The following is a 22,049-nucleotide window of genomic DNA, read 5'->3' on the forward strand; positions in this document are numbered from 1 at the left end:
GTGGTGTTGGACTTCATGATCTTAGAGGTCTCTTCCAACCTTAAAGATTCTGTGTTTCTATGGATGGAATTTGATTGCGTCGCACCTTAGTGTGTGAATTCAGAAGCATTATATCTTTCTATTATTTCAACAGGAGAGAGAGTCTCGTGAACACCTGCGCCTTGGACTCATGGCCCTTCCTGCTCCAAAGAACGACTTTGAGATTGTTTTACCTGAAAATGCAGAAAAAGAACTTGAGGAACATGAAGTGGATGAAACCTTTGTGGAAGATACTGCTGATATAGATGCCCGCAAGCAGGTATGTGTGTGTGAGATGCGGATAGTACCTTTTGTTCAAAATAACATATGTTGTTCCTTGTATGACACTTGTAGTTTCATACACGTTTAGTAGAAGTGGTACAGCTTTGACAGAATAACAAAGTAAAATGTACCTGTTTTCTGTGCTGCTGTCGGATTGTACACACACAGAGGCTAAATCAATTTTCTCTCTGAATCCTTTTCTTTGTTAATGTCATACATCACACTTCATTTTCTACAATGAACTCTCTAAAAGCGCATATATCTTACCTCCTGCTGTTGTCTCCCAAAAGATAAAAAGATAAGTAAAAGCATTTTTCTAGTGGCACATGCTTGATTTTAAGCACGTGAGAATTGAGTCTTTTTTTTTTCTTTCCAGTTTCAGATTATGCTCTCAAGGTTAAAAGTTACTATTTGTAAAATGTAAGACAGGTATATATGAATGCAGGCAGGCTGGTAGCACACAGAAGAAATCTGCCAGGCAGTGATCTTGGTCCCTTTTGTATGACTTGTACCACAGAATTACCCAGACAGCCAAGGAATCAAGAAAGGCTGGATAAAGTACTAGTTTAAATTCTGCTGGTTAAATAGCTGTACTAGCCAGTAATTAGAGACACTTCAAATTTTTCTGTTTATAAGAATTGTCTCTTTTCCATTTATTGCTTGTCCTAATTTGTGTGAGGCCAATTTGTTTTTGTTACATGCCTTCAAATTATTTTTTTTTTTAGTTCAGAGGGGTTTTTGCCAATGACTGTGCTTTGACGTGTGACAAAATATTTTGAAAAAAGTCTTATGCTCTGATATCTTCTAATATGATAAGTATTTCCCAGAATTGGATTCCTAGCATGCCCCATTTGGGGAGGAACATACTGTATACATCTATATGCGTGTCTTGTGCGTACAAGACATTTATGTGTGTAGAATAGAGAAAAGAATTTCGGTTGTAATATGATATATGAGAATAGCATCCTGCCTTTCAAATAACGGCATGACATGGCTGGGATTAGAACATGGAAGATCTTGGTCGTTGTTCATGAAGTTTCAGACAACCCTGCCTTTTCATGTTATTGCCTGAAAGTGCAATGTAAGGAAAAATCTCATGTTTTTATACTTTAACAAGTATTGTTTTACTGAAGTAGTTACTCCATGTCATAGAAGAGGACAAATACAGAGTCCTGGCTGCAAATTTAAGAGTCTTCCTTGTGGATTTCCTGTCTGGAGAGTTAGAGCAGATGTCAAACTTGATGCAGAGAAATTCGTGAAGAATGAAGTCTGCTGGGGTTGAGCCTGAAGGAGAATTTGATGGCTGGAAATGACTTTTTAGGATCTCCCTCCTCTTAGTCTGCTGTGCTCTTTGGAGCCAGTAAATAATGATGTTGTTGCATAGAGAGTGACCTGTTACTTGACGCTGGCTTCATAACATGAAGTCTTTAAGGAATCTTTGCTGCAGTAATCAATTAGTTTTTATATCGCATGCATTTGTAGAAAGCATCTGATTGTATTACAGCAGGTGGAGTAACACTTGGCTTGTTTGTACAGGCTCTTCGAGATGCAGAGCGTGCAAAGGAACTGAAGAGAATGCACAAAGCTGTTCAGAAGAATCTACCGCGGCCCTCAGAAGTAAGTGGAAACAAAATTCACTTTAGGAGAAAAAATAGAAATAAAGCTGTTAACCATTATAGGAGGAAATGCAGTCTAGGTAGATCATGAGAGAATGAAATCTTTATGTGAGTATGCTATTTTCAGTGTTATGGGAAACTTCAACAGCGAAATTGTCATGAGGTATTTCATATGCACAAATGAAAGCACAATTGGGTGTTTGGATTGCTGTGTGTGTCACACTGTAAAGGATTTTGGCACCTGTTCTGGGTTAGTTGATACATAAAATTCATGCTCAGGTGGAGGTATGTAAATTTAATGTGGTCTTTGGTGTGTATGGTGTTTATGAACTTTTTTTAATTCCTGGGCAGGTTAATGAAACAATACTGAGACCCTTAAATGTGGAACCACCTCTAACAGACTTGCAGAAAAGTGAAGAGCTAATAAAGAAAGAGATGATTACTATGCTTCATTTTGACCTTTTACACCACCCATTTGGAGAACAGCCTAGTGGTAAGAAGGGGAAGGGCCCAGGATTTGGAAGCAACAATGCAGAACACATGGCTTACTTGGAACAAAATCCTTATGAGAAGTTCTCCAAAGAGGATCTCAAGAAGGTGAGAATTGTGTGGCCTAATTACCAGTGACCTACTGTGTCCTTATGTCGTGGTCCTGTGGTCTTGCAAAAAAAGGTGGATTCAAGCCTGCACAGAATTTAGTTGGGAGATCTCCAGAGGGTTGTATGAAGAGCTGTAAGGATAACTTTAGTGCACATTCTCTTTTCTGTGAGCTGAAGTTAATCTAGGTACTCAGCAGAATGATGATGCTGTATTTGTCCAGAGACGTTGTCTTAGAATTTTGAATGTGTTGTGATTGCTTATCATTTTATTTCAGGGTAGGAGCTATAATACCCTAACAGTTACCAAATTCTACTTTGCTGTTTCTGGAAATTCACGTGAGACTAGCTGTGAGATCCACTTTCTGCTGCCTGTGTAGCTTGTTAACCCATAATTACTAAGCATTTTTTTTGATAGCAGTACAGACTGAATATGACAGTGGTAGCCAGTTTATAACTTCAAGCAGCAAATCAAGTTGTTTAATTATGCTTGTCAGACTTGATCCAACAGACCTGTGCTAGTGCAGACCCTGCTGGGCTATGGCAACTGATCTTAAAGCATACCTAGTTCAAAAGTGCTGAATAGGCAGAGTAGGTTGTTGCTGGATGAAATGAGTAGGCTGTCTGAGCACTCTGTCCTGTTTTGCATGGTAATCCCAAGTTAAATACCAGTCCTGTACCAAGGGTGCTGGTTCAGGTTGTTCATTTATTTAAGCAGCTACAGATGTTGCATTTTGCTGCCAAGTGACAGATAGACAGTTCAGACACACAGTGCTGTGGTTAGCTCTTTCGAAGAGTTTCACCTGTGAAGTTGTGCCAGTACCTTTTGACCAAATGCTCACAGGAATAAAAATGAGTGAAAAGGACAAAATCACGTGCCACCAAGTCATCTGTTTTATGCAGACTCCTGCTATCTGAGACTTAGGTTCAGACAATAACTGTGGTATCTCTACACCTAAATCCCCTGCTACTTTAAAGTGACTAAAGATACACAAGCAGATTTTAAATCTATCTCTTTGACCATATCTGACCAATGAATCAAGAGCCTAAAATGAGAAACACTGAACAGTACGTACTTCCAATTTGCTATTAAATGAAAAATTATACTTGAAGATTTCTGAGCAGGAGAAGTTAAAGATGGAAAATAACAGATGATGAATTTCACTGTTCTGCCAGTGTCAGATTGTTCCCTTAGGAACGCTCTCAGAGTGCTTTCTCTGGTTGAAGTGCAACAAGAATTATGTTTTCTATCATTTCCCTTAGAGACTATTACACAGTCCAGTAGTTTTTGTCTGGAAACTTCCTTCAGAGTCCCTGGAAATTTTGTCTCCTGAGTGATGGGCAGAAGTTTTTTGCATCCTTGCTTTCTAACATTCAGCATAATAGTCCCTCTCTGTCTAAAATCAAATTCAAACCAGGAAGTTTTCCCATCTCTGTGCTCCCATCTGGCGCTTATTTATTTTCCTTTATTTTCCTTTATTTCTTCATTTGTATTTAGAACATCTTCCTACTAAAATCCCTTCACAAAATGCTCCTTTCTTCTCCTGATCTGTAGTGCTCTTTTGGAAAGGATTAGCAGTGGTGCTAAGCATAGTATGCTGAGCTCTTAAAGCGGTAGGACTGTTTTGGTGCCGCAACTAAATAGCCTTTAGTTCCTCACAGTGTACAAATAGAGGCTAATCGAAAGTGAACATTTATAAGATTGAGCTTTGTCAGGTGTGGTTAGAATACTCCTATTTTATCTGTCTTGACCAGCGAGGACAAGTAATCAATTTCTCTTTCTCCAGTGTCCCTGGAATCATCTAATGTGGTGATACCTGAATTACTTCCTGGGTGATACACGATTATAAAACATGTATCTGCTTGCAGTGAGATATCTACTGCTGATACAGAAATTTCTGGTGCATGCATGAATCCTGTTGAAAGAGAGGACATGCACTTACAACCAATGAAGTCCAGATTGGCAAAGATATCTCAGGTTTTTTTAATTGCAAATAAAATTGGAAGGACTTGGGTGCCTATATAGTTTTGTGGGCCAGGCTCTTTGACAGAAATATTAAGAGTTGTGAGAACAACATGCATCTTTTCAGTTCACTGTAAGTTATTTTGTAAACTAAACTGGAAACAGCAGAATGCTCGTATCTCACTAGCAGTTCTCTAGCAACAGAATGCATGTTAAAGTCAGAGTAGTATTTCCTGCAATGGAGCTTATACAACTCACCCATTAATGTTTAGAGTTGACTTTCCAGGTTGTGTGGAGAAGGGCAAGCAAAAGGAAATGAAAAGTGATTTTTGTTTCATAGAACAGCTGCTTCTGTCTGTACAGTTCTCCCTCCCCTCAAGGTCCTTGCTTTTATCTCTTTTCTTCTGCAGCAAGATGAAGTATCTAGCTGTGCCACAGCTTTCATTAGCTACAGCAGAGTGATGTCAGGTTTGGCCAAATTATATAAAATGAGGGGTAGTTGTGCTGTGAGTAGCTGCCTAGCCTGGGTTTAATTTATAATCCACAGCATCTGTGTTAGATTTCATCGTTAGCTTAACCTGATGGTGAGCTTTTTTTATGAAAAAAGAAACTGCCCCTGTGAATTGCACACTGAAGGATTGAAAAGAAGAGGAATTTTCTTGTATCCTGTGTATTGTAACTGCAATTTATTTCTCATTATTTCCAACAGGCACAGGATCTACTGGCACAAGAGATGGAAGTGGTAAAGCAAGGAATGGGGCATGGAGAGCTCTCAAGTGAAGCTTATAACCAGGTGTGGGAAGAATGTTACAGCCAAGTGTTATACCTGCCTGGACAGAGCCGTTACACAAGAGCTAACTTGGCCAGCAAAAAAGACAGGATAGAGTCACTTGAGAAGAGGCTTGAGGTCAGTGTCATTTTTGTCTGCTTTTTGCGCCTGCTGTTTAAAAAAAAAAAAATTCTCTCCCTGTGTTTTTTGTTTCTTTTTTCTATGTAGGAGTTACTTTATAAATAATTCAGGTCTTTTGGTGGGATTCCTTTGAAAAGATTGTTGAGGAATTCTAGGGAGTTCATAGATGTTCTTGAGGTGTTTAAATCGCCTTCTCTGATCTTCATTTTCTTAAAATATGTTTAGAGTATCCCCACACACAGTTTCTCCTTGCACTGTTAGATGTAACACTGCTCATCTCACCCACTTTATTCTCAACTGGAGAGAACATCAGGTTCTGCTCTCTCTTAATTCCATGTTGATTTTTTTTTTTTTGCTTCTTTCTTAATCTCCACTATTAGCAGATCAGATACCTGATCTTTCTAGTTTTGCACTTTGTTCTTGATAGTAGCTGAAATGAGATACTTCAGAGCAAGTTGCTTAAAAAAAAGTCTCTGTCCCAAAACTCCTCTCAAGTTCTCTTTCCAACTTAAGATTTGGTTTCTGATTCACTATTACATACGTGAAGGCCCAGATAGTCCTGAATTCTTGCCAGACTGGCCTCCTCTGCCAATGCCAGTGATTCCCTCCAAAAAAGAGAACAATGGATGTTTGTGATCCCGTTCCACTTTATCGGAAAATACTAGGCTTCCTTATGAGTGCATTTTAAACTCAAATTTCGAGTTTGCTGTTGTGTATTTGCATAACTGGTATTTGCTGCAAGTGCAAAATGCCAGAGTTCAGAGAACGTCTCACCAATATGTCTGCATGCAGTTTGAGTACTGTGGCAGGGCACTGGTTCTAAGGATCCAAGAATTGAAACTACATCTTTTTCTGCGGAGTAGTAGAGTACAGCATTCTCCAGTGTCGACACACTTGCATAGTTTTATTCAAAATGCAGCAGTCACAGGCCTTAACGAGGCATTAAGATTTGGTAGGATGTGCTGGGATTGAGGGAGTTGTGTGTGGAGAAGAAATCATTTGAGGTATGGTGCACTAAGCAGAAGGTGGCGATTCAAACCCTTTAACACTAATTTCCCTTGCTCTGTCCTCTCTCTAGAGTTTCACCCGAATGCTCCACACAAAACACAAAAATGATAAAAAGTAAGCTGGTTTAAAATTGTTTCTTCCCACAGAACATGTGTTTGTTCAGACTTGCAGTAAGTCATTAACTGTTTTCCAAAATGCCATTTTAGCCTAAAAGTCTCTCTAAATTATGCAGGCATGAGATTTATTTTTGCCATGGTACAGAAAAACTTAAAAAAAAAAGTTTCCTTTATTGAAGATAAACATAGCTACTGTTGCTAGAAGTAAACCTTCTCAAACAGCTACTGCCACAGAAGTAACATGAGAGAGAAGCCAGAAAGGCTGAATTTTCACTTGATTCATACCTGTGAAATACAGCATATATGTGTGGTTTGTAAAATCTGTCAATCAAGAACTGTCCAGGAATACAGTCCACAGTTGTTAGTCAGCCACTCGGGCCAGGAGCCGTTCACCTGCAGGTAGCCATAGCCGAGCGGTTTAGCATTAATGCCAGAGCATACTCGTTGTGCTGCTGCTGCTTACCCAGCAGAGAGCACCATTGCCCTGCCCAGCACTGCCTGACACACTCTCCCAGGCTCTGCTCTGTTCCCGGTTTTACAAAAAAACCGGTATCTGAGCCCAACAGCAGCAGCCAGCTTGCATGGCAGCGAGGGGCTGTGCTGGCATCATGCCAGCAGTCTGAGGGCTGCACCTAATTTGTGTACAAATGCTTTTGAAATTTAAATATCTTATGCCCAAAACTACATTAGAAGTACGTTATTAAAGTTGCAAAGTCAAACAGTCAAAGTTGGGGAATGCACAAACAGCCTTACTCTGGCTGCCTTAATTTGCATATGCATTATGAGACAGTCTTTAATTTCATGATTACAGATCAGTTTTTCCACAGACTCATTTATTGCACAGGGTGGATGGTACTTGCTTAATGAGTAGCTATTGAATATTTTGTTTTCTCTGTATTGTTCAGTGTGAGGCCCTGTGCCTTTATGCTGCGTGCTATTTCTGATGTCTGAATTGGTTACTTCTCTGTGGGCTTTCTGTGCCGTTGATTTCTGTTCATCTCCTCCCACTGCTTGAATAAGTAGTTGGTGGTGGTATGCTTATTAAGGATATTGAAGCAAAGAAAGTAAGGTCAAATAATCCGTTTGTCAAACTCCTGTTGCATTTGCTCGTTCTGTAAGTGCTCGTTGCTCTGTAGTCACAAAACAGTCACCCAGGAAGCAAAATACAAAGCAGAAGTCTCGGCAAGAAAAAAATTGTATTTTATTTGTTCCCAGCATTGCGTGGGACTCCATGGAAGACACTTAACAAAACCCAGCTAGCTGTGTCTACAGTGAGTTGCTGTGATCATAAGGCTCTACGTCTCGCTAATGTGCTACATCTCTTCAGGTTAGCTGGGAGCTTGGAGCGCTGCTAGACAAGGCTGATTGCTTGGTGCATTTACACAAGCTTATTCTCTCGCTTTACTGTATGTGTTCAAAATACCACATATCTCAATTCAGTCAGAGCTTGCTGTGCCTGCAGGTGCAGTGAAAGTACTGCGCTGCCTTTTGCAACTCATTGGTCGTTGGAGTGCAGGTGGACTCTTTGCAAAGTTGAATTTGAGCTGAAAATCTCTCCCAAGTGTGTGCAAAATGCGGTTTTGTGCAGCTCTGTTGCCTGACCTATTGAAAAGACCCTTCCTAAAAGCAAGATATACAGTTTTCCAAGTATAGATCACTAGCTGAATTGTTTTTTAAACTTATAAAGAAAAAACATAGCAGTTTAATGGACAAATAAATACACAACAAAACTTTTTTTTCCTAATCCATTCTCAGCAATGGCAAACCCCATCTTCATTTTAATGTTTTTCCAAGGAAAATTGTCCAAAAGCAGTATCAGTTGAAATAGATATTTTAACGAGCAGTATCAGACAACCTTAATGAAAACCAGGGATATTAGCTCAGCTTTCAATACCCCAAGATACTTGATTATACTTTAACTTCCTTTGAGAGAAGAGTAGAAACTGTAAAATAGAGTTTGCCAGCAACAGAAACTGATGTTGGTCAGCTTTTGGGCCTGCTTCTTCCCGTTCATGTTGCGCTAAGACCATTATGAAAAAAGCCACGAGAATTTAGTGATACTTGTTGGAGACAGCTGCACATTGGGTAGTTGCTGTCTAGTACTTCCATCTGGGACTGCTGACACCCTGCAGATCCTGTGTAAAAAAGCTGGCTGTTTCTAGTGCTGTCTTCGTTGCTCGGAGATTTCTGGGTGGATTGATGATGTGGACAGTCTTCTTTCTCTGATTGGCCTGTTTCCACTGCCTGAGTGGTGGCAGCCTTGTACATGTTGATGTGACATTTATCTTTCTGAAATTGATGGTGATACCACAAACAGATTTGTGCTGTTATTGATGAACTTGAGGAGGCAAAGTGGAGCAGTTGTGGAGAGCTTCTGTTTGGCTAGATATCCTGTCCGGGCATCATCGGCAGTAATGCACAACTCAGCAATAGTTTTAATATTGGAATGTACTGCTATGTATCAGTAATACTTTTCACCTCTTTATTTTGAGGGTTTTGGACTCTTTGTGACTTAACATGGCTTAAGAGTGTTAAAAGATTGGTACGTGACCTTTTTTGCATTACGGATGGGGAGTTTCACATCCATGCAAGTGAATCCCTGTGACCTTACTATGCATCTGTGGTACCACTTAGATTTGCTTGAATCCTGGTGGAATTTTCTGTTCTTTCCATTAGCTTCTAGATGTCTAGCATGTGTGTTCAAGGCTAGGTTACACTGCAGAGTTAGTCACTTCAGAAGTGGGAGTTTTCTGATGCCCACAGTCACATGTAGTAACTGCTTCAGTTCTCCGCAATACCTTGTACTCCCTTCTCTTCCAAATAATATATTTATAAAGAAAAGTATTCCTACCTAAGGCGTATGTTAAACTAGGAACCTTATCAGATGAAATGAGATAGTAGAGGCATCTATTTGACAAGCTAGTTGCTTCCCTTTGTAGTTCATAATGTAGAAACTTCCTGCCAGTGTTACTTTTCCTTTGAAGACAGTTCATGATGTTGGCTTTCAGCATACAAATATTTTTATTAAAACTGTGGTACTTCACGTCATTATTTCAGTTGATTGCTAAATTATAAACACTACTGAAAGTCTACAGGGGAGGAAGCTCTAGTTACACTGTGTACACAAAGCACAGTAAATTATCTGTTCTTTGCAATATCCAAGATACACCAAGATGGTAATTTACCAGACTAAAGTGTCCATTTCTGCTTTTGGTTGCAGCCCAAGTCCTCTGAATTAATTTACTTTGAAAACCAGTTGCTTAGCTGGAGTTTATGTGTTACATGGTGCACTCTGCTGCAAGGTGTATCGCTTACTAGTTTATTGGAGGTTATAACTTCTCTCTAGTTTACATGCTTCTAACGCTTGTAGTTTCTTCTGGATTTTCAGGTGTGCTGTTACTGAGAGAACACCTGGAGAAAATAAGAGAATTGGTAAGACTAGGAATAGAGAAAAAACTCATAAAACTAAAATATGGTGGAATCTCTGAGTAGTTTGCTTTTATGGTCATATATATTAATTTGTACTACTGTGTTGCCTTTGTGCAAGTTTGGTTTTTTTAATAAGATCTGTTGGGAACATACTTGGCACCAGATGATCACATCTGAGGGTTAGCAGCGGTCTTCACTGTCAAGCTGTTCACAGTCTGATAGAGGTGACTTTATGCAAGACCATCATTGCAGTCTCTGATCTCTGCTTAATGTACGGTTGATCATCAGAGTGTATGTATTTATCATAGCAGTTTTGGAAGGTATATACTTCTCCTGGGTAACACGGATATATGGCAGATCCCATAGGAATTTTCTTTACCTGTGTGTGAAAACACTTTTATGGTTTACCAGAATTGTTGCCGTGCAGTTTGTGCTAGAGCTAGGATGCTCTAATGTTTTAGCTTGTGCTAAAAAGGGTCAGTGCTACTTATTTTTCTTCAGCTGCCCCCTGCCATTTCCTCTGACCTTGTACTAGTGCTCTTGTAACTCTGAGGTAATCTGAATCAGTTCATTCGCTTGGCAGAAAATTAATTATTTTTAGATTAAGCAGCTTTCCACAGTAGCCAGGTATTAGATCAGCTAGCTATAGCACGTCATGTCTTTGCTTGCAGAATTTCAGAATATTTGTGAGATCCACAATGAAGGTAACCTATAACGAGGAAAGCAATAAATAAAAGTGTTCATATTGCCAAGGCTAACTTATGTCTACAGTAAGAAAAAATGTGCCAGGGAAGATAAATGGATTTAGCCAGAAATCTTGTGTTTTCTGTCTAGCAGAGGTGAGGATTTATTGCCTGTTGTTGAGCAATTCCCATGAGTTCAGATTTGATGCACCTTATTTTAGTCTCCTGAGTAAAACAAAGCCGCAATTGCCTCAGGCTCCCTTTCGTTTTGGTAGAGACAGGCACCTCCTGAGAGCAGCTTGGCCCATTTAAGGGTTGAATTTCCCTTTTCTCTTTTTATTACAGAGGCACCTAGAGCACCTCAGATCAGTGAAACAAGACTAGGTCTTAACGTCTCCTTGGTTCCTCTGTCACCAGAAAAGAAGTAATGTCTACCTTATGGGGCTCTGTAGTTTTGTTTGCGAAGCACTTGTAGACCTGTGACTGACTGAAAATCACTATCTAAAACTGCTAAATCCTTAAGTGTACTTGTACTACCTGGAAAGTAGTTGTTTTTTCCATTTACAGCTTGTTGAGCCAAGCTGGAGCTTTGTATCTTTGCACGTTAGAAGTCTGGGAAAAAAACCCCATTGTTCGCTGTCCTTGAGGTGAATTAACTTATTACATCCTTGGTTTTCCCTGCAAATTATATTTGCAGTTAGCAGCTACCCACCCCCAAAACCTTCATCGCCCTGAGCAGGAAGGAGGAAAGCAGATCTAGTTTTATTCAAATATAACTAGTCAACCCTTAAAGCAATGACATTTCCCAGACTGCCAATTGAACAGTTTTGGGAAACAGAACTATACTTTTGCTGTTACACAGTTATTTTCAGAGGAAAATGCTACTAATTCATTTTATACCAGTTCTCTTACTGTTGAATTACTTTGACACCTTTGGAAGGAGGCAGATGAACGCCAGTAAGAGGGTGGTTCTTATTCTTATTTCTGTGATCTTGCCTATAATTCTGAAACTTGTCTTCAAATTGGACTGTTGCGCTAGCCTTTCTTCAAAGGTCATAATCTTTGGGGAGCTAGACAATTCTTTTGTATAGAAAAAAAATTGTCTTCTGCATGTCCTCAGTCCAGAGTGTGCCAAAACATTAGAAATGAGCAATAAAAAAAACTTTTTTAAAAATAAGCTTAGACTGCACAGCAGTTACTACAAGCAACTGGTCAAACAAAAAAATATGGTGGGAGGTTTTTTTCCTCCATGTCTAAAACCATTGATTTCCTCTGCAGTGGTTGGTGAAATCAGGTTTCACATTTGGAAACATAGTTCATAATGGGAACTTAAGTGCTTAGAAATAAAGTTCAGTATTGACAAATCTCTCATTGCACAAGGCCTTTGCACACCATCACTGTTGAAAATTGTGTTTGGACAGAGAAAAGTATAAATTGATACGGTCTTTGGCTGGAAGCCACCTCATCTGCAGACGTGTCGCTCTAAGGCCTGTCCTAATGTGAAGCAGTGTCAGAACCTGTGAATGTTGGGCCAGTGTAAGTTGGCTGCTCACAAAGTAACTTGCTTCATTTCCTATTCCAGAAGCCATTATTAAATATAATATATACTAGTGACTGTTGAAAGCTCATCATGGAGCTTCTGCTGTGTATTGAGAGGGAACCAGGCTGTTTGCTAACTTGTTTATTTAGAGAGCTTCCACAAGATTGTTAGCCTCTTGTCTGGAAGAGACCAGTCCAAGAACTCTGGAGTTGCAGTGATAGTTTTTGAAGGTAATTACACTGTGCTCGCTGCCATGTTATCTCATTGGACACGGCAGTAACCCATGTTTGCTTACAGTTAATCAAAGCTGTTAGCCTGAGGTAGTTATTGTTGTCTGTGATGTTACTGTAACTTTTTTTTTCCCCAGGGAGAGGTAGAGTGTTTTCAGAAAAGCTTAGGAAAAATAAATTATTTGATTTTTTTCTTAAACTGTCCTCTTCTAGACATATTTCTACTGTGATTGTGATATATGGGTATCATTGATAATACTGCTGGTCTTGGAAGCAATTCACAAATGAAAATATTGACAGTAGGCTTTAATGTCATCATTGTAGATGATAACTACATCCAGTAACTTTTTGGATTATTCTAGATCTAGATAGTTGGATGCTATGAACTCTTGTGGGAACACTTGCTCTTGATGTATGCTGTACTGTCTTTACTCAACAGTCCTACCAAGTCATGCTATGATGTTTGAAGGCAAGTCATCATCATTTCTGAAACAATTCACATGGACATTGCTCCTGGCTTACTAGTTTTGACTGTGAGTAGAGAGAATAGCCTTCTGCAGATACATCAGTAAGTTGTAATAATACATGATCTACATAATACAGTACAACATAGGAGTTTATGTTGAGGCTTCCCTATTAAATTGGGAAAAGGTAACTTTATATTTCCATGCAAGCTTTGAACGTTTGGTCTAGTTTCAGTTGTGAAGTTGCAGTTGCATACCAGCAGTGCCTTAATTTGGGGATCACCTATGACGGAATCTTTTAATGAAAAACTTTGTGTGATCCCAGTCAATTAGAATTAAATCCTACTTTGTTGTGTCTTGAAAGTTATACTCTGTCTCTTTTTGACTGATCTCTTCTACTGATCAGCACCTTAACGATCCTCGTATCCCCCCTGTACATTAAGTAAACATCATCTTCAGTTTAGATTGGGTCAAGTCATGGAGCAGTTACAGTTAGCTGAGCTAAGGCTAATGTTAACATCAGGTTGATTGAGCCCGTATTGTTCTACACTGGAAATGCAATTTTTTGTTTGATAGTAACCCCAAGCCTCAGTTTCCAGCAGAGTTGACTTATCTTTTACAAACTCAGAGGTTAGGCAGGCTCTACAGAGAGTTTTGCCTGGTCAAACTGTAGACAGATGAAATGGTGCTTCAAGGCAAAAAAAATGAAGAATTCTATCCAAGAGCATGGAAGTGGAAAACTGTTTTTATATAGAGCAATTAAAGAATTTTTATTTTAAAATAAGCTATCGTAGGGTGCACCATTGGGCTTGTAAAGGCAAATCGCCTAAACATGCACAGAGGATGCCCTGGTGTTACAGTCATTGTTGTTCTGCGGGTGGTTTGAAACTCTGGTGAAGAAACCTGTTCAGCGTAACCTGGCGTTGAGCAGGAGGCTGTCATCTTAGCATGTATTGTCTCATTCCAGCTACTCTGACTGAGCCAATGTGAGGCAAGTTCACAAGCCCTGCTGTTTAAGTTAATCCAGCTCCTGCCAGCAGAATTGAATATGGGAGGGCCACTTGTGGGTCTGAGGTGAGGAAGGAAGTTATAGTGATGTTTGGAGTAGTCCTGTATAGTTTCCAAGAGTAACCTATTCAGCCAGTATAGCTGAAGCTGGCAGAGGATTTCTCTGCACACGCTAAGATATGTTGATTCTCCAAGGTCACGGAACAAGTTGATTTACTTTTGACTATGGCTCTGGTAAGAACATGCAGAAGTTTTTCTTCCATGTTTTTTATCCATCAGGCATGATTAAGAAGATCAATTAGAAGATAAGAGTACTTAATGCTGCTTAGGGATTACCAGAAGTTCCATGTTTAATAGAAGGAAGACAAAACAGTCAGTACAGGGAAAAACAGCCCTTTGAACTGAGGAGGGGTATCCTCAGTAGACTGAGTGAGGTGAGCAGTTGTGCAAATGCAGTTTCAAAGGCACATGAGCCCTTCCTTCCTCAGGGTCAGTTTTTCTTGAATCTTTCCCAGTGGATGTTTGTTCTCATAAGCAGTCTTTCCCTCTTCTTTGTTGTCCTTAGTTAAACCTTACAACTAACCTCCTATCTAAAATTGCCTTGCCAAATTTAAATCTCTCTTCCTTTCTGAGTGGACATAAGAACAGACTAATTTTTCACAATGATCTTTGGGATATTTAAAATGTGTTGTTGTATCTTTCCTCATTTTCTCTATTTTTGTTAGATGGATGGGAAAAAAAAACCCAACCAAAATAAGAGAGCCCTAGTTTCTCAGTCAGTCTCCCTTTTCTAGATCATGTTTTATAACCCTCTGATTATGTCTGTTGCCCTGTTTTGGTTTCTCTTCTTTGGATCTCTAGCGTAGTATTGAAAAACTGAACACAGCTCTCCTAGGCACAAGGGAAGACTTTTACATAAGAGATTTGGGATGGGATGAGGCTCTCACACTTGCCCTGAGATCATGTATCATTTTACCCCATGTCTGTACATGCTGTTCTCATTTTGCTAGAGCTGGTACAAAAGTCAGCAGAACCAAAGCCAGCCAAGAAGCAGTAAAAAATAAATAAGTGCAGAAATCTTTCAAATGTCTTTACATTTTCTGCTAGGTTCAGGGGGGAAATGGTTGTCAGATTTTACTGAAATCTATTTCTTAACTTTAAGCAAATAATGTAGACTACTGTTTAAACACACCTCTTCATAACTGCTTGGAATTTTTAACTTGGTATCTGAGCCTTAAAATTTTACGAAGCTTGAACTAAAATTATATGCAGTTGCTGGCATTAATGCAGCAGTCAGCAATTTTTAATAAATAGTATTTGTTACAAAAGCTGAGACCTCCTTTTGACCTTTTCGTAGTAGGTCCTAAAATCTTGTAGTTGGGAGGGCAGAGGAAAGGTGGTGAGTGTTCACATTTCTCTCTATAAGCAGAGAAGGAAGAAAGGGCTGTTATTTCTGGGTTTAGATACTTGGGAGGCTTTTTTCTTTCCTTTTTTTCCCCTCTTTTTTTTTTTTTTTATTTTGACAGCAGTGAGGTCTATGATAATCCAAGATAGACAAGGAACTAAGTAGAAAAGCAGGGGCTGAATAGCAGTATACAACCTAAGGAGCTCTAGTACTTAAAAGTAAGAATCTATATCCAAAACAACTCTGAAATACAAAGTCCAGTGTGAGCAATCAGTCTATGCTCCCATCTCAGTTGGTGGAGAGCACATCAGTGGCATGCTTAGTCTCGTTTTGAGGCCCTGATCCAGATGAGCCATGCCCTGGAGTTGCCAGTTTCTCTTCTGATTATGGAAAGGCCTCAGTGATAAGCTCAGATGTTGATGTCTGAAGCCAAGCAAAGTGAATCCCAGCTGAAGTATGTAAAATTGCAAGGCCAACCCAATCCTGCTGCTGCTACTGCTGAGACTTGGAGTGTGCAGATAATTCAGGATTTCTGACCGCAGTGCCCTGATCCAATCTCTTTTATGTATGGTGGAGATAGGATATTGTATGTATTTTAGGTACTCAGTGTTTAACATTTTATTAGAAAATTAGTTTGTTGTCAGATCTTCACTCGGGAGGACAGAATAGCGGAACTTTTCTAAATGGTCTTTTTTTTTAACCCATTCTAGAAAAGTGACATTTGGATTGATGTTTCATTTCATAGAATCATAGAATGGTTTCACACCAAGCATACTCTACGTTCTCTGTAATGCTGTGCAACAACGTGGGACAATTGTTCTTTGTTACAGTTAGACCTCTGTTACAAACAAAATTCTGTTTGCCTGTGCATCCATCTATTCCATGATTTCTAAATGTCAGTGGCTTTCAACACACGTTTTTCATCCAAGAAACAGTAATTGGAAAATAGTTCATTTACCACACAGCTGTATTTGTTGTTGCAGTAATAGCATATTATTTACCAGTGAAGACATTTAAAGCTTTCATACTTTTCCATCAGAGAGTATCCTCGCAAATCCCTAATCTATTTATTTAATTTTCTCTAGATTTGTATAAATATTGAAAAAGAGGCGCCTTTCTGTATGCTTAAAGCACCTTGGGCATAGCTTAAGTCTACATTGCAAACAGAATCTGAAAAGCATAGCAGTCTGCATCTGTCTCCCCAGGAGCAAACTAGACAGCTCAGAAACTCAAATTTCTCTTTCACTCCCCCATTAACAGTTTTCTCCCTTGACCATTCACTTTGTTTATCTCTGCATCACCTACTAAAACTGTTTTAAATGAGTGAATAAATTGTTAAGGAATAGGGCATTTTACAGAAACATGCAGCTGTATAGTAGAGTGTACTTTAGTAAAGTTGGACGGTTGAAAGGTTGATGAAATGCACTTTGCCATAGCTTGGTGTGTAAGACTGATGGCCGTACAATGGCTGGGGTTATCTGGCTGACAAGTTACCACTGTAAAGGACAGATCAGAAAGGAGTTTCTGCCCAGTGGAGTTTAGTTTCATGGGTAAAAGATGGTATCTTGGGCAATTGTAGAGTGCAAAGCAGGGAAGAGCCTCTGCTTTTCGGTCGATCAGTGGTAATACCTTTGTATGTAAGAACGTTCACCAGCAAAGCTTTAATTTTTAAAGAAATGAGGCAGGATAGGCAATTTAGCCACTGTGGTTCCGAGTTAGGCTTTTACATTTTAACACTTGACACTTACACATTTTTCTTCATCTCCTGCACTAATATATCTTTAACTGTGGCAAAAATCAAAATCTGAGAAGCCTTATTCCTTCTTTGTTGAATTTGGCATCTTTCACACAATACTTTCTGAAAAAAGGGTATTCTTTTATTTATTTATTTTTTTAAAAAGAAGTAGCATTAAACCCAGGAACCTTATGTCCGTATTTAGAGATGTGAAATGCTACACTTCTCCACAGTTCTGCTCAGTGGTATATTTCTGTGTTATTTGTTAGTTTGTGATTCAGTGTTCAAGATTTCTTCTACTGGGCTTTAGAAATCTTGATGGCTGTTCGTGCTTTTACTGCCCATTTAATTTTGCTCTGCTGAATACAAGTATAAAAAACATGCAGAGACTTCTGTTACCTTTGCTGTTTATAAATGTTATATAAAACATTTATAACACGTTAACATGATTATGCTTGTTTATTTTTGTTCTGTCCCAGTTGGCAGAGTTTTGTAATTTGTATCACTTGTCTGTTTATGGATTATGTCTGGATTACGGTTTTAGAGGACTGGCCTGGAGAACTCTGGGGAAACTACAACTTCTAAATCCAGGGTGTACTGTGTAACGTTTACTGGAAGGATACAGGAAGGAGAGCTTCACTCCTAATGTGCCAATTGCTTTGTGGGTTTGATACTACATTTTAATCTCATCGCTTTGTCATATCTGTTGCATACACCATTGGATTGTAAATTGTGGGGTTTTGCTTCTGGCTTTTGCCACTGATCTTAGGCAGCTGATTCATTGTGCTATCTCAGTATTTGTGTGCTAGCTGAAGATAATCTTACCTTCTTCCTGTGAGGTCCTTAAGGGAAAAGCCTTGTGCAAAAGAGGTGTTTCTTGAGAGGCCGGTAGGGAGCTCCAGGTTTTTGGTATGGCCTAGGAGGGAGTAATGTTGCAACATTATAGCAATGTCATAAAGCTGAATGGGAGATCTGACAGATTTTTTAAGACAAAACCAGTTTCACTTACTTGCAGTCTCAGACTCACATGCTTACAAACACGAGGACACATAAACATGGAAAGGTTTGGGTTGGAAGGGACCTTGTAAAGATCATCTGGTTTGACCGCCCTGCCATGGACAGGAGGGACATCTTTCACTAGATCAGATTGCCTAAAGCCCCGTCCATCCTGACTTTGGACAGATTACTTGATTAAGTATTCAGTATTCTGCTACAGAGACATTTGAATCCAAGCAGTCTTTCTGGGATGCTTAATGATGACACCAGAAATGAAGGGTCACCACCTGTTGAATTCTCATCATGGCACCTAGGTTGTTCTTGGGATGGTGACCGTGTTTTGGTTTTGGGTTTGTTTTTTGGATTTGCCTTTCAGAAGCAGACAGTAGTTGATGTCCCCACCCTGTCCCATCTCTGTGAGTTACCAGGATTTAGTCTTAGACCTTTGTCTCCTTATCTGGCTGTCCTGAGAAAGTGCGTGCAGATAGGTGGTAGGATTTAGTTGGCATTCTAATAGTCCTTCTGCTGTTCTTTGCAGTACCTCCATGCCCCCAGGTTGCCGTTCATTTGCCAGTCGGACCACTCTAAGTGTTTTCATTATGGTTCTCTGCAGCAGAGACACAGATTCAGAGCTGCCTTAACATTCCCAGTTGCTTTTTTATTTTACGGAATATGATTTAGATGAATGCTGTTGGTATAGGCAGAAGGATTGCAAGATGTGGCTGGTTTTGAACTGTAAGAATGTAATTTTTAAAAAGGGGAACATAATTTCTTTAGTTTTCCTTCACTGAGGCAAAGAACATCTCCTGTGTAAGTGGGAGGTGGCATAGCAACCTATCATGTGACATGGCTGCTTACTTAACTCAGCAACTACGGTAATTCCTGTCTGTAAAGCTGGACTCATATAATGTGTTGTCACCCCTGTTTAGGCTAGTGGGCTTCATGCCTGGAATAATGTATTTACATTGTAAAGGTTTTAATCCAGAAATCTAGGTGGTTGTGAAATGTGCAGTATGATTTGTTAATAGAAATCAAAGAACTCTATCAACTCTGTACAGTTCCACAGATATATCTTTATTGCTTTTTTTTTTCCCTCTTTTGAGTTCCAAATAAATAAAACAATCACCGGGTTCCTTCTGACAGATAAACAGAGGTCACATGACAACTGAAGCAAAGAGGGCTGCCAAGATGGAGAAGAAGCTGAAAATCTTGCTTGGTGGTTATCAGTCTCGAGCAATGGGCCTCATCAAACAATTGAATGATTTGTGGGACCAAATTGAACAGGCACATCTGGAGCTACGTACTTTTGAGGAACTGAAGAAACACGAAGATGCCGCAATCCCACGGAGACTGGAGGTGAGATTGCTAAATGTAATGCTTTAGGTCAAATACAGGCACTTTGTGGAAAAGATGTTTTTACAGTGTGTGGGCTCTGAGGTTGACAGCCTGAGTTTGTATCAAGTTTTTAATAGTCTTTTAAAATTACACTTTTGGCTATTACCAGACTCTTCTGCCGTTCACTTCAATGTCAAAGATTCTGTGACATATTACAAGCTGGTACTAATCTACTAGTGTGTGCTTTAACTTTTTGTTTTATTTCCTCATGTGGTTTATTTTATTAATCTTCTGTAATGCATATCGGCAGAAGTTCCATATCTATCTTAATTTGGCTCATTTTGTTTTTTAATTACTGTTAGAACATAGGGTAGATCTGAAACTGGTGTAAAGCCTCCTGCTTCCTTAAAAGTCAGTGGCCCAAATGCCAGTATATATATACTACAGGAGATTCTCCTTTTTTTTGCTTGTTGATTGTATTCCTCCCTGAAGCTGCTGTTGCTGTCAGACTTGGAGACGTCTGGACTTGTATAAATCAGTACAATAACCCCATTTCAGTACTGGCTTTCAACATGGCTCTCAGTTTCAGAAGTTGAGCAGTTGTTCTGCAATTATAGTTTTTAGCCATCCTCAGAGTTCAGGCCCTTTGCCTGCAGTCCTGTTGCTGGCTAACGATGTGTGTACATGTGTCTGGACCACTGCTCCTGAATAACACCACCTGCCTTACCAGCCTCTAACTGATTGGCATGGCTTTGAGGAGGAAGATACCTTTTTCTCTTAAGCAGCCTTAACTTCAGCCCAGAACTAGCGGAAACAGATACACTGAGGTACCTGACAACAGTGCCGCAGGGACACTGTTCTTTGTTTAAGTATCTGCAGGATATTCTTCCATGCTTTATTCAGCTGGCAAGGCAACCCTCAAGCAAGACTCAGTCCTAGACTTGAGCCAGTGCCAGACTTCCTTTCTGAAAAATCCGTGCTCATCTGAGCACAATTTTTCTTTTATTTATTTTTTTCTTACAGAAGGGAGGGTTCCATTGAGTCTCAAATCTTATCAAGCACTTGCTATTAAAAAGATAAAATGGATCAGTTCTTAATACTAATTTTTGTGAAGATGGTTTAGAAATGCCAATAGATGTGTGTACAAAATCAGAAGCGATTAATCGATTTAGTGAAAGTTAACAGTAAAAATGTATTGAATAGCCTGATAGTTACTAATAGCACCTGGTTTTAGTAAATGGCACTTTACTCCAGGCTAATCCTCAGAATGCATTCACGGTCTCCTCTGATACAGGAGCGAAGGGAGGTCAAATGAACCAGCAGCTTTAGAACAAGCAGTAGTTCTCCTTTGTGCACTGTGTAGTTAGTAGAAGCCACCTGTGGAAGGCTTTGTTGCAAGATGCTGAGTGAATTAGGAAGGTTACCCAAAAAAGGCTTTGAACAGGCTCATGGAAGAAGAATCCATGGATAACTGTTTCATACAGTGCACTGCTTGCGGCAAGTTTCCAATTTGAAATCTTTCCTTTTGAAGCATTTGATACTAACTGCTGTCAAAACCAGGGTAAAATACCTGACATTTGAAGTAAGGTAACGGTGATTCTTGATACTCTACATCAACTACTCTATTTTGCATTTATATTTAAAATAAGTAATTTTAGCAGTCCCCTCTCTCAATTCTGACTCCCGAAGGAAGTAAAATATAACCTTTGCTAAAGATATTCATGAGTGTGACTGTTGGTAGAACTGACTGGTTTCTTAATTATGATTTTCTTGTAGTGTCTGAAGGAAGATGTGCAGCGACAGCAGGAGAGAGAAAAGGAGCTCCAGCAGCGATTTGCTGACTTTATGTTGGATAAAGAGACTTTTCAAGCAAAGTATTAAAGCACAAAAATCTATTCGTCACTGATGTAACATTTTTAAAGTGTACATATACTTCTCCAGCAGCTTTTGCCATCAGTTGCAGAAATCAAGTGTAGTCTGCGGTTCGCATCTTGTCAAGTTTTGTTCCTTTAATGGACTATTCCAAATGCTGTAGGTATGAATGGCTTTGGCCAGTATTAAAAATTGGATTGAAATGTCCAAAATTTTATTAAAAAAAAAAAAAAATCACTCTGGTATGATTTTAGCCATGTCTTCATTTGCTAGGATTATCACGTTATTCCTAGTGTTTTACCAGTCTTAAGATCTGTAAGATACCTGCCTGCATGTTTGAATAACAGGTTTGAATAAACCTGGAATGTTAAAAAATCATTAAGAAATAAAATGCCTTTCTTTTAGTTAAAATGGAATCCTCCCCTATCCCAAGCCTCATTTGTGTTTCTGATAAACTGTCTGTCTTCCCTTTATTTTCCAAGACTAATTTGTAACAGGAAGGACCTATGCAGGATAACTGTGATCCATGTAATAACTGTGTTGCTGATTCTTCTCTGTGCACATGACTAAACACTCTCATTTATGTCAAGATGTTAAATGGTGATACTGGCATGACTTCACCATCCTGAAGCGTGGTAGGTTTAAGTTTTATAAAAGCACCCAGCGTAGCCTAACTGTTCCCATAGGTTTAGCAGAAAACGTACGCTTAAATTTTCTCAGTCTAATGCTTTTAAAACAATCTGTGCATAATGCATGTTCCCTCTGTTTGATTGATGGAGTTTCCTGCAGTTTGACTTTTATACAGTGGGCTGAAGAACTTGAGTACCATCACAGTTCTGCCTT

General features: G+C 39.3%; 1 protein-coding gene across 1 annotated transcript in view; it reads left to right on the plus strand.

The window, feature by feature from the left end:
* The window catches only part of CDC5L (cell division cycle 5 like), a 36,275-nt gene extending 14,658 nt beyond the window's left edge, over window positions 1-21,617 (plus strand). Inside the window, exons 11-16 of the mRNA XM_010311913.2 lie at window positions 134-298; window positions 1,837-1,917; window positions 2,268-2,513; window positions 5,185-5,382; window positions 19,143-19,355; window positions 21,111-21,617. Of these exons, the coding sequence (XP_010310215.1) occupies window positions 134-298; window positions 1,837-1,917; window positions 2,268-2,513; window positions 5,185-5,382; window positions 19,143-19,355; window positions 21,111-21,215 (1,008 nt within the window). The 3' untranslated portion in view covers window positions 21,216-21,617. The remainder of the gene's footprint in view (window positions 1-133; window positions 299-1,836; window positions 1,918-2,267; window positions 2,514-5,184; window positions 5,383-19,142; window positions 19,356-21,110) is intronic.
* The last annotated feature ends 432 nt before the right edge of the window (window positions 21,618-22,049 follow it).

The sequence above is a fragment of the Balearica regulorum genome, chromosome 3, assembly GCF_011004875.1.
Source record: "Balearica regulorum gibbericeps isolate bBalReg1 chromosome 3, bBalReg1.pri, whole genome shotgun sequence".
Lineage (NCBI taxonomy): Eukaryota > Metazoa > Chordata > Aves > Gruiformes > Gruidae > Balearica > Balearica regulorum.